Here is a 15,722-nt window from a genome sequence, read left to right on the forward strand (position 1 = left end):
TGTCTGCTTCTGAGGTGGGTCATGGTCCTGTGGTTGAGTCCCATGTCGGGCTCCCTGCTCCGTGGGAAGCCTGCTTCTCCTCTCTCTGCCTCTCTCTCCCTCTGTCTTTCATGAATAAACAAATAAAAATCTTAAAAAAAAAAAAAATCCAAAACCACAGCCCTATATAACACCATAGGTTAACTATGTTGGAATTAAAACTGAAAAGTTAGAAACAAAACCAAACAAAACCAGCCATGGCTTCTGTGTTTCACATACTGCTGCTGATGCCCAGAAGATCAGGGTGAGAGCAATCTAGCGCATTCTGCATTCCCAGCAATGGTGTGACTTCCTGCCGCAGCCCTGGAGGACCGGAAGCCCCACCTACTGGCTTCCAGGGTACTTTGCATTCCATAAGGGCACACCTTGGTTCACCGAGCCTCAAGTACAACATATATCTATGTCTCTCTCCATTCAACAGGACAGATTTTTTCGAGTTCCTAGAGGTCCTGGGTGAAAACAAAGCTCCCATCTCCTGCAGGCCAACAGGGACACAAACAGCTAGAGGCAGAGGAGAGTGAGCTCATCTGATTAAGGGATGGGAATGGGGATATGTTCCCTTTCCACAAAGGAGTCTATATGCATACATATATCTGGAAATTTCCTGAGCCAGCTACTGTGTTGCCCAGAAACCGGAGTTAATCAGCAATAAGGGAATTTCTATGGGTTATCTTTAGCTTCAAAAATTCCACGCACATTTCAAGTTTAATTTGGTTGGAGCAGCAACAATGCCGTGTGTGTGAGAGAAAGAGAGAGACAGGTAAGATTACATATTTCTGATTTGCCGAAAAACCTTAGGAGGTACCCTGTGTTTACTGTGTTTACTGTGACCATACCCCAGGCAAGTCGCTAAAGCAGCCCATCTTCTTCACTTGAGTCCTGCTACCCCTCCCAAGCAGCCCTTGCGAGAGACCTTCCTGTTCCCTCAGCAGAGACTCCTCGGGCACACATGTCACCATTAAAACAGTGTTACGTTAGGTACCTTTCTTGAGCTTCTGAGCTCTGAGCTCGAAAGAATTTGTATTCCAGTTTCAAGCACCAGAATTAAATAGAACACAAAGAATGCATAAAGGATTCCTGGCCATGCCATTAAAAAAATTCTACTGTGTTGGGGCGCATGGATGGCTCAGCCAGTTAGGTGTCTGCCTTCAGATCAGGTCATGATCCTGGGTCCTGGGATCGAGTCCCACATCAGGCTCTCTGCTCAGCAGGGAGTCTGCTTCTCCCTCTCTCTGTTAAATAAATAACATATTTTTAAAAAAAGTTCTACAGTGTCCTTTTAGGGGAAATGTCGCAGGGGTCAGCAAGCTATGACCCGCCACCTGTTTTAGTAAATAACGCTGTACCATGACACAGGCACACTCATTTGTTTATCTACTGTCTGTTAATGGCAGAGGTGAGTGGTGACAGTGACCCCATGACTCCCAAAGCCAAAAATATTTACTACTTGGTTCTTATTAAAAAATAAAAAGAAAATGAAAGAGGTTTGCCAATCTCGATGTTCTAGGTGATTCATTGCTTTGCATAAACGGTGTCAAAAAACATGAACACTTCTATTTTCTTTATAAGTACTCGTTTGCACATCTTTTGTAATGAATTGTTTTATTATTTATTTTTATTGAATAGTACTTTGTCACAAAATTTCAAATGATATTTAAGGAAAAATTAGATTTCTCAAACCAGTGGTTCTCACTTTGGGGGTCCTGGAACACTTTCACACTCTTGAAAATTATCAAAAACCCAAAGTTCTTTTGTTTATTTGGATTATATTTTTCAATGTATGCCACCTTAGGAAGCCAAATTAGAAGACGTTTATTTATTTTTTTATTATTTATGTATTATTTATTTTAAAATAAAATATTTTTATGAAAAATAACCATATTTTTAAAAAATAGTGAGAAGACTAGCACTGGTTTAAACACTTGCAAATCTCTCTAACGCCTGACTTTTCAAAAGACAGCTGGTTTTTCTTTTCTGCTTCTGCATTCTATCTGCTGCAACGCATTGATTTAGTTGAATTATGTCAAGACTCAGATATATTGTTGAAAATGTAAGGAGTACGTTAAGTCTTTCCAGATTATGGGGAATATCCTTCTTTGATACTTCATCAAAACTTGACAAGTGCTGGTTTCTTAAAAAAACACAAACAAACAAGAAAAACTTCTGTAATACGGAATGTGAAACAATGTAAATGAACATTCCATGCTCTAGTCCACTGAAATTCATCCAAAGACCTCATCTTGCTCTTAAAATGGATTAATCACCCAGGCAGGATTTTGTAGCATTGCACAATGATCATTTGGAGCTATGAGTTCGATCGGTAATGCAGATCTTCCAAATATTGATGCATTTCATTATAAAGTATCCTCCCCAGATCACATCAGTTAAATTACCACACATCTCATCAGTTTTAAGTATGGGAAGCTTCCAAGTTTGAAACCGTGTGTCTTAGGCTTGATGAGGCTGAAACCAGCAGAAAGTTTAAAGCTTGTTTTTCAGAAAACTGTTTCCACCTAAACAGCTATTGTGTCTTTTCAGACCCCTCTAACAAGCCCACTGGCTGTCTCTGCAGAAGCCTGGTCTCAAGGTCAGCTGATACGGCTCCAGCCTGGGAACAAACAAGGTCCCGCATTCCTTACCCAAGATAAAAAGGCCAAGACCCCAACCAGTTTAAAATGGTTCTTGGAGCAAACCCACAGCCCCTCCTCCTTGTCTGAAGATAACATCCTGACGTCAGGGGTCGAATGCTGCTTCGTTCTGATGTGAAGTCTCTGCCCCAGAGTGAACACGGGATGTATGTTACATGTACGTTTGCTCAGTGTACATCTTCCATCTTTCTTCATGAGCTGTCATAAGTTTCTCTGCCCTTTTCATCCATATGTATGCAATTTCAACCCCTGTGATTATATAAAACTCATTCTCTCCCCCTTTGGGGAGGCGGATTTGAGGCTTGTCCTCTTGTGTCCCGGTTTGGCTGCATTAAATAAACCATTCCCTTGCTGCATGCCTGATGTCTCAGGGATAGGCTTTGCTGTGCATGGGGTAGAGGAACTTGGGTTCAGTTCCAAGTTCATGGTTGAAAGCTTGAGTTTTATCACTGGCAAAAAATACTGTCAGCTCTTCCTAAAAGTGACAGGCTTACTCAATTCCTTTTTGAGAAGTTACCTACCAAATAGGCAGGTCTGAATAAAGTATGCCTATCAGTCATTGGTTTCGAGTAAAAACTGTTTCATGATGAAAGTGGCTAGTGCCGCTCATGACTTGAACCACACAAGGGCTTCTCTGCTGTGCGCTGGTATGCAGAAGTGTGTTTTCACTTTATTGCCCACTTTGTCTTAAAAATACATGAGTCAAAGATTGATATTTAATAAAACAAACTTTTTTTTTTCATTTTTTCCTACTTCATCAAGGACATTTGTAAGCGAAACGGGCACTCTCTTCTTTCCCCACGGAGCGTGGCTGTGAAAACCCGCATGACTAGTAATGTTGGATATGACTTCCTAAAACTACCCTAACCAGTTTTACCTACCTCTGCCTCTACGTCACCAGTGAAGGCCCAACAGTTCAGAAGACCCCAGTACATTATTATAAGAAATAGTCTTCACCCTATGAGCTCCTGAAAGGGTCTTGGGGGCCCCAAATGAGAACCACACACACCACGTGAACTGCTGATCTGGGGCGACCTTCTCTGAGGCAGAGGGACAAGAGACTCCAGACGTGAGGTGACCTTCAGGAATGAAGATAACCAGGACAACACGAGGATGAGAAGCGTGAGGCCAGCACGTCTGTGCCACGACAACACGAGGACGAGAAGCATGAGGCCAGCACGTCTGAACCACAGTCTTCCCACAAAACCATGCCGCCCTTGGACATAGGCTCTGTCTAAAGCAAAGGTGAACAAGCCAACGCCCCCGAGCAGGGGCCGGGTACTGCAGATTAATTAGGCGGATGTTCCAAATCCCCTGTAGGGCCCCTGAAAGTGTCACAGCTTTGAAATGCCAGGATTCTGGGATGCCTGGGTGGCTCAGTCCCTAGTGTCTGCCTTCAGCTCAGGTCATGATCCCTGGGTCCTGGGATCCAACCCCACATCAGACTCCCTGCTCTGCGGGAAGCCTGCTTCTCCCTCTCTCACTCCCCCTGCTTATGCTCTCTCTTTCGCTGTGTCTCTATCAAATAAATAACAAAATCTTAAAAAAAAAAAAAAAAGAAATGCCAGGATTCTACCCTGGGGTGTGTTAAGCCTTCCAGGAACAGCATGGGGCATGGAAACAGGACCTGGCTTTGTTCCTTTGGAAGTGGTGGGAGTGGGACGAGTTAAAAGGTCACTTTTTGGGGAGGAGGCAGGGAGGTAGAGACAGAGGGAGACTGCTATGGATGGAGAGACAACCTCTCCAGAGCTGCCAGCAGGAGCAGGATGGGAGGGAGAAGCAGGTGCGGGTGAGCAGGGCAAGCCCAGAGTGTGTCTATCAGGCAGACATGTTTTGTAAACCTCTGCCCGGCTATGCATCTCCTTGATAGTGCGCCTGAAAAACTAAGCTGTCCATTCATATTTACAGAAGAAGGAATGGATCAGACAGCAAGCACACAGGGAATAAAGTAAAGCCTCATTGCTGGAGAAGGCATTTCCAGGGTAGAGCCATTTCGTGTTGACCTTGAGAACCAAGCCAGGCTGCAGGCATCACTGGACAAAGATTAAAAAAAAAAAAAAAAAAAAATCAAAACCCTTTAAGGAGCAGCCAGCCCGGAGGTGCATGAGCACTAAGTCACTGCCCTGCCTTGGGTACTGGGCTCCCTCATCCCCTCCTCCTTTCCTGCGCTCCTCCAGAACACAAAATCTGAACCAGCAAGGGAGCAAAAGCCTTCAGTCTTTAGGGAAGGGCCTGCCAGCGATGACTCATCCCTCTCAAGACTCCACCACCCCGGCCTGTCTCACCTCTCCCTGGGACTGCTGCAGTGTGACTGACTTCCTTTGTGCCCTCCCATCCGGGCTCTGGAACATTCTCTCTCCTATGAAAAGCTGACCCATCACTTCCCTGCTTCAAAGATTGCAAGGCCTCTCTCTGCACCAGGGGCACGGGGTCAGAGTTGGGAGTTTCTGGAGAGGGAGAGTGGGGCTTAATGGAGTCCAGGTTCCACCCCCTGTGCCTCTAGGTGCCTCCATAAAGCAGGAGTCATTGTATCCTTGGCTCGCAACAGGAACACAAGAGCATTTAGAACAGGACTTTGCAGCAGTAGACACCTAGAAGGGGCACCTTTTATTACAATTATTACGTGACGTCTAATTTCTGGAGTGCGATGTGTGAGAACATCATAAGCTGCCTGCTTGCCTGCTTATCAGCTTAGGTCCCTCCCCACTCCAGGCCTCTTGCGCTTGCTGGAGCTCTCACCACCCCTCCTCCCCCCTACCCCTGCGCCCTCTGCGCACCCCCACCCCCACTCCCAGAACTCCTCATATTGTCTTGCCTCCTTGTTACCCTGGCCTTTGTCCTGGATTCCCCTCCTCTGGGCAGTCCTTGCTAACCTCCTCTACCTACTGGCCATCAGTCCTCATGGTGGCTTAGGGTTCTGTTGTCATTTCTTCCCTGTCAGTCTGCATATCTCTCTGTCCTTCCAATCATGGGACTGGAATTGCCCATTACATTCAGTCTCCCCCACTAGACTGCCAAGGATTTGAGGTCTAGCTCTGTGCCTTACTCATCTTTGCATCACTATTGTCCAACATAGTATCAGGCCTTGGTGAGTTGGGGATCAATAAATAATCAATGCCTGTTCAATGACTATATGATCTGCTTTCTCACCTTTTAAGGTATCAGGATATGCCAAACCCCAACCTCTTAACCACCAAGTACTATATGCCCCTCTTCTTACACACAGACCTCTGCACCCTCCCATCCCCCTCCCCCCACACACTTCTCAGAATTTGAGTTTCAAGCACACAGATCCCGATTTCCCATACCAAGGCTACTACTGTTGGACATTTCTCCTCTGTTGTGTGTCTGCACAGGACTGCTGGTACTCACTACCAAATTATTATTGTTTATATGTACAGCTGGAAAAAAAAATCATCTCTCGGTTCCAGGAAAGATTGTTCCATGTTTCCAAAGCAGTTCTGTTTGCTTTTCAATAACATATTCAAAGTGGAGGTGTTTACAACTGCTGCATCATTCTCAAAAACAATGAACAAGGTAAGACTCAGATTAACAGAGCAGGGAAACAGGACTGCATCGCCCACGGAGCAACCAGCAGGGGGAGCTAGAGGGCAGCCGATAAGCAAACCTGAGGAGCAACTGGGTCTCCCTTTCGGAGACCCCCGGGGTGGCTGCCGAGGGTCAGCCTGGAGGGGCCTCCTGGCAGGGCTGACGTGGAGCTAGCCTCCGGTACTTTCTTAGCTTCTTCGTCAGTTTTTCATGACACCATGGCCTTCTGTAAGTTCTCTGATCTTCCCTTAGCCAGTTTCACAAGTGGAAATCTAAGGGCCACGATGATTTTAGCTGACTAGCAGAGCAAGCCCCAATATCCCAAGTCGCCTAAAGGAATCCATGGCATGAATGTGTTTTTATCAGAAGTGCCATTAACAACTCTGTGTTAAGAAGCACATATATATCAGGGGAGTAGGAAGGAGAAATGTCAGCACCTGGCATGCACAAATGCTGAGACTAAGAGACACATTAGCTTATAAAAAGGAAAGATTTTTGTTGTTGTTTTTAAACATTGAACTATGCTCTGATTATGGATTTTTTTAAATCTTTATTTTAAAGAGAGAGATAGAGCACACGAGTGAGGAAGGGGCAGAGGGAGAGAGAAATAGAAACCTGAAGCCAACTCCCCATTGAGCACAGAGCCAGAGCGGGGCTCGATCCCAGCACCCTGAGATCATGACCTGAGTTGAAATTGAGAATTGACTGCTTAACCGACTAAGCCACCCAGGTGCCCCTGATTAAGTATTCATAAAATGGTAGTATGCAATTGGATTCAAAGGAACCAAGACAAAACAATAAAGAGAATTTCTTAAAATTTCTGAGTTATGTTCTTCATTTCTGAGTGTGTTCTTTGAGTCTATAATTCTAATCACGGAGCTTCATGTAAGTGCAGACAATATAAATTAAATTTGGATGCTAGAAATTGACAAAGATGTAAGTGACATTTCCCGTTCCTCGGAAATGTGTAATTCCTAGTGTCTTTCACTCTCTCTTCCAAATTCTGAAGAGCGTTTCCAAGACTCTGGTCAAGGATATTGATGCCAGAAGAAAGAGCAAGAGAAATCTCCGTGACATGCCACAAGCAATCCACATATGCAGCGACTGTGCAGAGGTGTTTAAAATAAAGCAAAACCGAACTAGAAGCAAGTTGCTGCCTGCTTTAAAGCGTAACACTTAAATTCCTTCTTACATTATTAATAATGGTCCTCGGAAACGGGGAAGAACTTCACCCCAGGGAGCTTTAAACCACTGTTCTTCCCTAATCAATTGCAGACTGCTCCGCTCCAACTCAGGCGGCATGTGGCACGTGGACACTGTTATTATGAGCCGGCTGTAATGTCAGCACAGGGACCCTGGGACCCTAGACCTCAAGCCCGTACTCCCGCTTACTTTTTTTTTTTTTAAACTTTTTAAAAATTTCACATTCAGCTTCATTCCCAAGAACGTCTGAGGGAGGTCTGGGTTGTGAAGCCTGATTACAATGGCATTTCAAGTCATTCCTCAGGAACACAGAACACTAATGGACCCAAGAAACAATGGTTATTCCTTTGTAACAAGTGGGCAATGCCCCTTAACTGTCACTTCTAAGTGAGTTATGAGCTATAACTAACACCATCTACAGTTAGAATGTAGCAGACACAGATGTTTTAAACTGGGACTTGCGGCCAAGGCTGTATCTGACTCACAGTTTTCTTCCTTGGCACCTGGTACAGAAGCCTGCATACAGTAGGGCCTAAACACATGTTTCTTAAATGAGTGACTGAGTCTGAAGGATCAAAATGCTCCCTCACTGGCATGGCAATGGAATGAGCCTGGGCACAGAGGGATGTCTAAGGCTTTACAGCAAAGACTGACATTTCCCAGGGAAAAGGAATTCTGTTTGCAATGCAAGAGAGAGACACTGCCTCAGTTTCCCACATGCTGGCCTGCCCTACAGGTTTCAGGCTCCAGACTGCAATCTCACCTCTTACCTGAGTTTCCAGGCTACTCACTTGACCTACAAATCTCCGACTTGCCAGTCCCCACAACTGCAGGGGCAAGTTGTTAAAATAAGATAAAACTCTCTTTCTCTCTCTCTCTCTCCATCCCATCAGTCTGTTTCTCCGGAGAGGCCGAATACAGGAACTGTGACCCAGATGTGCTCCTGGGCTCCTGACATGGCTCTGAAGGCAGAGTTCAGAAGTAAAGATGGATGACCCAGGTGTGCTCCTAGATGAGTTACCATCTTGGAGAAGGGCCCTGCTAGGTGCGTTGGGCCATCACTCAACCGTTGGATGTGCGCCAAGCTTTGTGAGGTCAGAACTCCCTGTTCTCATCAGAAGTGCTCTCCTCTGAGCCCACAACATCTATTTAGTCCTGGGGTTAACTAAAATTACCATCATTTATACTTCTCTTTGGAGGTGACACCCCTGTCGCTGCCCCCGTGGGAGTTCTGCTTTCCTCTCTGGTCCTCTCTCTCCTCTCTTATGATTCTACCATGTATGGGTTCATCAGGCCTACTGTGGGCAAGGCTGGGAGCCTGTCCACGCAGAACACAGGGTCTGTAGGAGATGAATTCTGAGCACCTGGAAGGGCCAGGGCACCAGCCTCCTACTCCCCACCAGGGGTCGAAAAACACCTCTGGTCTAAAATCTCCCCCCAAAAGACCTTTGTTGGCCTCTCCACCAGGCTCATTCTGCCCCAGGGAGGGAGAAACCCCAGAGACTTTCCCGCTGGCTTCGGAGAGACACCCCGGGCCCCGGGTCCCACGCTCCACCCAACGGGCAGGATGATGCAGAGGGTCAGCCCGAGTGCGCACCGCGGTGGGACCCACCTATCTCCTCGCCCAGGGAGGAGTTGAGGATGGCGCCGGCCGACATGACCACGGCGCAGCTCCGGAGGCCGCGCGGGTGCAGCTGGCTCAGCGGCACGGCGGGGACCAGCTTCTGCCAGCCCAGCGCGGAGAAGGGCGCCTCCTTGCCGTCCAGCGTGCGCACCCGCACCCGGCTCCGCAGCGCGCACAGCAGCTCCGCGCGGCTCAGCCCCGCCGCCCGCCGCCCGCGGAAGCGCACGCCGTGCTTGTTGGCGCTGAGGTAGTCCTGCATGGCCTTCTGCAGCCGCGGGTTGAGCATCTTGGACGAGACGTTTCCCTTCCAGAGCCGGTGGAGGAAGGCCCTGGACATGGATGAGTACAGCCTGTCCCCGTCCTCGCCGTCCTCCAGCACCAGGCCCCCGCCGGGTTTCCTCTGCCTCTTCCTCGCCCGCCTTCTTGGCGCCTGGAGGGCTGGTGCAGCCCCCTCCAGCCGGCCTTGGTCCCCGTGGGAGGAGGGGGGTCCCTGCGTGCCCTGAGTGTGGCGGCGCAATCCTGGCTGACCCGCGGCAAAAAAGTAGTCGTTGTCCTCCGGGTAGAAAGTGCTTTGCGATTTTCTCCCGATCTGGGATGAAAAGAACTCTTCGTCATTTTCGAACCTGTCCTGCACCTGGGCCCATTGCGGCAGATCTCCCGGCCCCGCGTGGAAGGGGCCAGGCGGGTGTCCGTCTAGCAGCCCCTTGTGTGTACCCAGGCTGTCGGGCAAGGAGGGCTCCTGCACCGCCCCCATGATGGCCCTCTGCTTCCCCTGAATGGGCAGGAGCCGCCTGGTCTCCAGGAAGGAGAAGGAGCTGGGCGCAGGCTCAGCTGGGTTGCTGTCGGTGAAGTAAATGAAAATCACCACGAAGAGGAGGCCCCAGGCGAATATCCCGCAAAGCATTCGTTGTCTCCATTGCTTCAAGTGTGGTTTCATGGCAGGTCTCTGGGGTCAGCACCGTGTGTCTTAAAGCGGTGGGAGGCCAAATGAACCTGAAAAACAGCCAGGTCTACGGTTAGCCACCCGAAGACACCTGCTCCGACCGCAGGGGCGCTGGGGACAATCTGGCCTAAGCAGTGTTTCTGCCGGGGAGGGCTAAAAGGAGGCATTAGAAACCAGAATCATCTGAGAATTTTGGCTAAATTCCAGTGTCACTTCCCCCTTTCACAGACCGGACCTCTGCAAGACAAGGGGTTCCACTGAGAGTCTTGGGAGAGAGGGGAGGAGTGACTGTATATTTGGAAAACCTCTGGTGGTATAACCACCTCCCCACCCTGGGGCCGATCGGGGCAAATCCCAACAACCTCTCCCTGCAACTGCCTTTACAGAATTCCATTTGGTAAAGCAAAGCAGCTGAATTAAGAAGTAGAGTCGGCCCCTTCTTCCCTGCTTTATCAGAACACCAAAGGCTCAGTTTCGAAGGACTGACAGACATATCAGAGTCTTCATAGTCTCCCCCAGGCTCTGGAGGCTTCCTGGAATATACCAGAAGTCCACCTATGGTCCTGAATAAGCAATGCTTCAGAGACTGTGGCCGTGGGCCAATGTTATACCATAGCACCTGTGGACTTCAAAAATGCACCCCGAGAAACGCCCTCCTACTTCATCCCCATCATGAATCTCTGATGGACTACGAGGGAGGTGTGTTAACATTTCAAATAAAGGAGGAGATGAGGAGAGAGCTTGCTGTTTGTCGATGAGCCTCCAACAGGGAAAGGGTGACAAAGGAGGTGGAGATGAAAAGTGTAAGATAAAATGTAAGGCAGAAGGAGCCTCTCCTTCATACAGTACTGCAATCCGTGTGTATTGTGACATTGCTGTGTGGGATAAGACGGTACTAAGAAATGCACTGAACCTTCAGGAATGTAAGCAAAGCCCCCCAAAGGGAAAAAACATAAGGCATATGTAATAATACTGGAGCCTACTGGAACCTAACAATGAGCACAGCGTCCAAAAGAGGGAGACACTGAGTAAATAATGGCTAAAAGAATGACTTGAGTGGGGAGCCTGGGTATCCCAGTGGGTTAAAGCCCCTGCCTTCGGCTCAGGTCATGATCCCAGGATCCTGGGATCGAGCCCCACATCAGGCTCAGGGAGCTTGCTCCCCCCCCCCCAACCCCCCGCCTGCCTCTCTGCCTACTTGTGATTTCTGTCTGCCAAATAAACAAAAGAAAAAAAAAAAGAATAACACGAGTCTGCGTGTGTGTGTGTGGGGGGGTGCTGTATGTCTGGGTGATGGGGTTGGAAGTAGGAAAAACTTAACTGAATAGTGATGCCCATCCAGGCATGGGAGACCTTGAAGACCTATCTGGATGCCAGAGCCACAGGCATCCTGTGCTCTGTGCCTGAGCAAGGGGGTATGCCATGCTCGTTGCATCGGCTTTCAGATTTCTGTGTAGCAGGTAAGGGGGACAGGGAGGTGTGGAGGGGGGCCATGTGGGGTTCAAGGGGGTCATTAATAGAAATCAGACACTCAAAGTAGAGAGGAAGGAGCTCAGAGGGGGGACTCCTTCCCTGGCATAGGCTGATGGATGCTACTAAAAATTCAAGGCACGGAGGTGTGACCAAAATGCAACATTTGGGGTTTGTACTCAGATAAGTCCTATCAATGTGAGTGATACCTACATATCTGTAGTTACCGTGGAAGCTACACACTGTCTTTGGTGGTTAAAAAGACCTGCCAATGTAAGAAAACCACATTTACTTTGTGGCTCTGTAGCCGATTAAATATGGACATAGATTTGTTGACTCTCTTCCCATGGAGAGCTGGAGTCTATGGCTCCTGTCCTCACATTCTGGGAGGGGCTTTGTAGCTGCTCTGATCAGTTACCCAGCTCAGGTCCAGCAGCTTCTGTTTCCTGCTTCTTAAGACATCCCTTCAGGAGGAGGCTAGCCACGAACAAAGATATCTCTCAGACCTGAGTCCACCATGCAGCCAGGAAACCCAAGCTAGCCATGGGGAAGGCCACACAAACTCAGCGATGCCCAGACACCCTCAAGCTGTTCCAGTGGCCCAGCCCCCACAAGTGACATGAAGAGTGAAGACACCATGTTGCATGCCCAGGTGTACTGAGCTTTCAGATGGTCCAGCCCTGGCCAACCTCTGACGGTAACTGCAGGGAAGACCTAAGTGAGAACCCGGCCGAGCCCGGTCTAGCCACAGAGCCAGAGTGATAGTGATAGATTGTGGCTCTAAGCCACTAGGTTTTGAAGCTATTTGTTACCTAAGAACAGCTCACAGGCGCTAACCGAAATGTGAAATGAGAAGAGCCCCGAATCTTCCAACACTGGGGCATCCCTGAAATGAGGGTCTAGCCTCTCAGAGATGATTTGAAAAGCAATATTCACTTACATGTATAAGTTGTGACTTTTAAAACTGTTTGCTTTACCATATAATCACGTAAAGGCAAGGCTGTTGGTTTCATTTATAGTCAAAAAGCAAACACACATAGACAGAATTTGCGTTCGCCAAGCCAGAAACGCTGATGCCATGAAATTTACAAAGAAGAAATGATGCCAGCCGTTAACCTCTGTGCCACACCCCATGCTTAGCACTCTTTCTGGACTACCTACCTCACTTGCTCCTAGGAAAGACTGCTCTCTCCATTTTATAAACGCGGAAACAAAAGCTCAGAGAGATTGAGTAACTTGCCCAAAGCCTCAGAGACAGCAAGCAGCAGAGACTGCGTACCGACCTATCTGCTTGACTCTAAGACTCACACTTTTAACGTTAAATTCTGACTCCATTCGATCATACCACCTGAAGCTATACTATCTGTAGGGGAAGGATCATTTTTTTTCCCTCCAAACTGTCACAACCTGATACTTTTATATTTCCATTCCCAAGCATCTGGGCAAGGCCTGATTGCTGTAAGAGATGCTAAATGCTTACCAGCTAGTTCCATACACATCTCATCAGTACCTGGTAATGAACCATGTGCAGATTTGCATGGACTGGGGACCACACTTTGAGGAAGAATCCACTAAGTGATCTTTCTAGTCCTATCCTGGAGCACATGCTTCAAACGGTGATGCCCACTCTGTAGATCTAGAGTGTAGTTCCAGGATTCGACATTTCTATTAGAAATTAGAAAAGCACCCTCAATGACCATTTTTCTGTCATCGCCCCAAATGAGCACACTGAATACAACTCTGACGCCAACCTCTGAAGTTAGCATGGTGCTCACGAGTTAAGGACTCAGGCCCAAAAGACTGCCTCTGCTTCAGACGGCAGCCTTAAGGGGGAACCCCAGGCCACCTGCTCTTATGAGCATTTGGCTAGCAATCTGGAATGCTCCCAGGTTCCATAATTAGCCAGAATGAACTCAGAAAGGCCCTACACTAATGACTACTGGGTTTTCAGGAAGGTATACAGGTAGTTTGAGGTCTTGGCGGGGGGTGGATACCAGACAGAGAATCTCTGCCCTCTGTCTTTGGTGTCAGGGGACTTCCCCCTCTCCCGACATCCATGTGTTCATGAAACACAAAGCTCCACCCAACCTTGGCATTCAGAGCTTTTCCTGGGGTTCCATTTGCTAGGCATGACTGATTGAATCACTGATTTAACCGTGTGACGAGTTCAGTCCCCAGTCTGGGCCTTTCTGGTGACCATTCTGGTGATCAGTCCCCATCCTGAAGCCAAGCAGAGACCCACCAAGAGTCACCTCATGAACATAACAAAGACACTCATGTCACTCAGGAAATGACCAGAGTTTTAAAAGCTCCTGCCAGGAACCGAGGACAAAGACCAGAGAAATGATTATGCCACAGCAAGGGTGTAGTTGCTCATTTAAAAGGCAGTCTTTTTGCTTCTGGCTGGAAATCCTTATTACTTGGTTGCTCCATACTGAGCAACAGCTCTGGGCGCTTACTTGGTGGATTATTAAAGAATGGGGAGTGGAGGTTCTTTGTGGGGCATTTGCTGGAGGGACTATTTTTAAAATGCAGAGTCAGGAGGGAAGGGGTGTGTACCGGGTTGCTGGCGGTGCAAGGATGAAGAGAAAGCCTGGATCCTTTGCGGAGGACCTGGAAACCTCTGGCCTTTGGGATCAAAACTGAGGGTTCTGACCTTCCCCCGCAACCCCCTCCCCCGCCAGATGACAGATGACACTTGGCTGTTTCAAAGCAACAGAGTGGAAACATCAGACATACAAACCCCATTATACAGAAATGCCTAGTTCCCAACGGAAGCAGCTGAAGACTTGTTTTTCTGTGAGGAGATGACAGACACGAAAGGGAGGGATTGAGGCAGTCTGGAGAAAAGGAAGGTCTAAAAGGAAAAGCAGGAGAAGAGCTGCAATGGGGCCAGAAGACCAGGGCAGATTTTGTTCTCTCTGCCCACTTCTTTGGGGAGTAGAAGGGTGGGATCTGTGAAGCCCTCTGAGCACCGTGAGAGCAATAGGGATCCCAAAGCAATAATGAGGATTTTTCATTAGGTAAGATCTTGTGGCTTTTGGTGCACAGTAATAATAGAAAGGAGTGGGATCCCTGTCTCAACTTATGATTAGGCTGAACTTATAATAATCCAAAAGCCTTCCCTGCAACCTCCGTTGCTGCAAACCTTCTACTGCCAATTAAGGGAACATTCTCCAAAATGATTAAACGCAAGGCAAGAGCAAATCCTCTGCCAGCAAAATGCTACAGAAATCATTTTATGTATCATTGGTCCCATCATCGGCATCTTTACAAAAACTCAGGTTAGAGAGAGAAATGGAGGATATCGTCAGTGTCAGATCCATTGGTCATTCTTGTCCTTAAAAGAACCAGACAGCCTAATAGGAAGAGATGTTCAGCTAAGAAACAGAAAAAGAAACAAAAACAAAACCAAAAACACATTTTCTCCCTCTAATGTGGTGTATCTGAAATATTATAATGATCTGGTTTAGGCAAAGTAATGCATGCTCATTGTTCTATCCCATCGTTAGCTGTGTGATATAAATTGCATCAGGGAGACATAAGACATGCATCAGGTGAGTCACCTGTCCCCAGGTGCCAATGACAATGTGCTCCCTGATCTCATGTTCATGTGTGCTTTGTCGGGGCTAGTTCAAGTGACTGAGGCAGTAGAGTTCTTACCAGTTTTCCCCTGGGAAGACAACTGGCAAGATTATAAGCACAGTCTGTGTGTGTGATGTGGCCTTCTCTTCTCTCCACAGCGATGCTAACACTAGTACCTGGCCGTGCTAAGGTTTGCATTCTAAGCAGATGGATGTTTTCTGCCTCCTTGAACTACTGTTTGTCTATTCCCACTTCTGTCCCATTTTCTGTGGCCTTTTGAGCCAAGCCTCTAGGAAACCTGTATGGGAACACTAAAGCGATGAACCCAGATGCAATGAAAAAATGACCCACAGCCAGAAATTATTTTGATTGTCCTACTTGCTAAGGAATTTCAGTGCCTCTTAGGTACTAAGTCTCAAAGGAATGAGTCACTTTTCTGCATGGATGTCCAAAATAATACAAAAGAGTGTTAACTCTCCTTGAAATCGTTCAGAGAGACATCACATTTTCCAAAAGGTACCATTTATTACAAGTCGTCAGGTGAAATTGGAAAGTGTAAGCCACAGGAGAACCTGACAAAGTGCAGCAAAGGGTTAATACGCCAGTGTCTCATTTTGTTCAAGGGGAAAGAGAAGTTAATTCTGGCCTTTGCCACTTGAAC

At 47.7% G+C, this 15,722-nt stretch overlaps 1 protein-coding gene across 4 annotated transcripts in view; it reads right to left on the reverse strand.

The window, feature by feature from the left end:
- Positions 1 to 15,722, reverse strand: part of ST6GAL2 (ST6 beta-galactoside alpha-2,6-sialyltransferase 2) — a 75,961-nt gene that overhangs the window by 25,133 nt on the left and 35,106 nt on the right. For 3 of the 4 annotated variants that reach the window (XM_032842425.1, XM_032842426.1, XM_032842422.1), the window contains exon 2: positions 9,052 to 10,056. In XM_032842425.1, coding sequence (XP_032698316.1) covers positions 9,052 to 10,000 — 949 coding nt within the window. In that variant the 5' untranslated portion in view covers positions 10,001 to 10,056. Of the gene's footprint in view, positions 1 to 9,051; positions 10,147 to 15,722 lie in introns of all 4 variants that reach the window. The other variant, XM_032842424.1, reaches the window with a different exon arrangement.

This window comes from Lontra canadensis, unplaced genomic scaffold (genome assembly GCF_010015895.1).
Source record: "Lontra canadensis isolate GAN:19392208 unplaced genomic scaffold, GSC_riverotter_1.0 scaffold130, whole genome shotgun sequence".
Lineage (NCBI taxonomy): Eukaryota > Metazoa > Chordata > Mammalia > Carnivora > Mustelidae > Lontra > Lontra canadensis.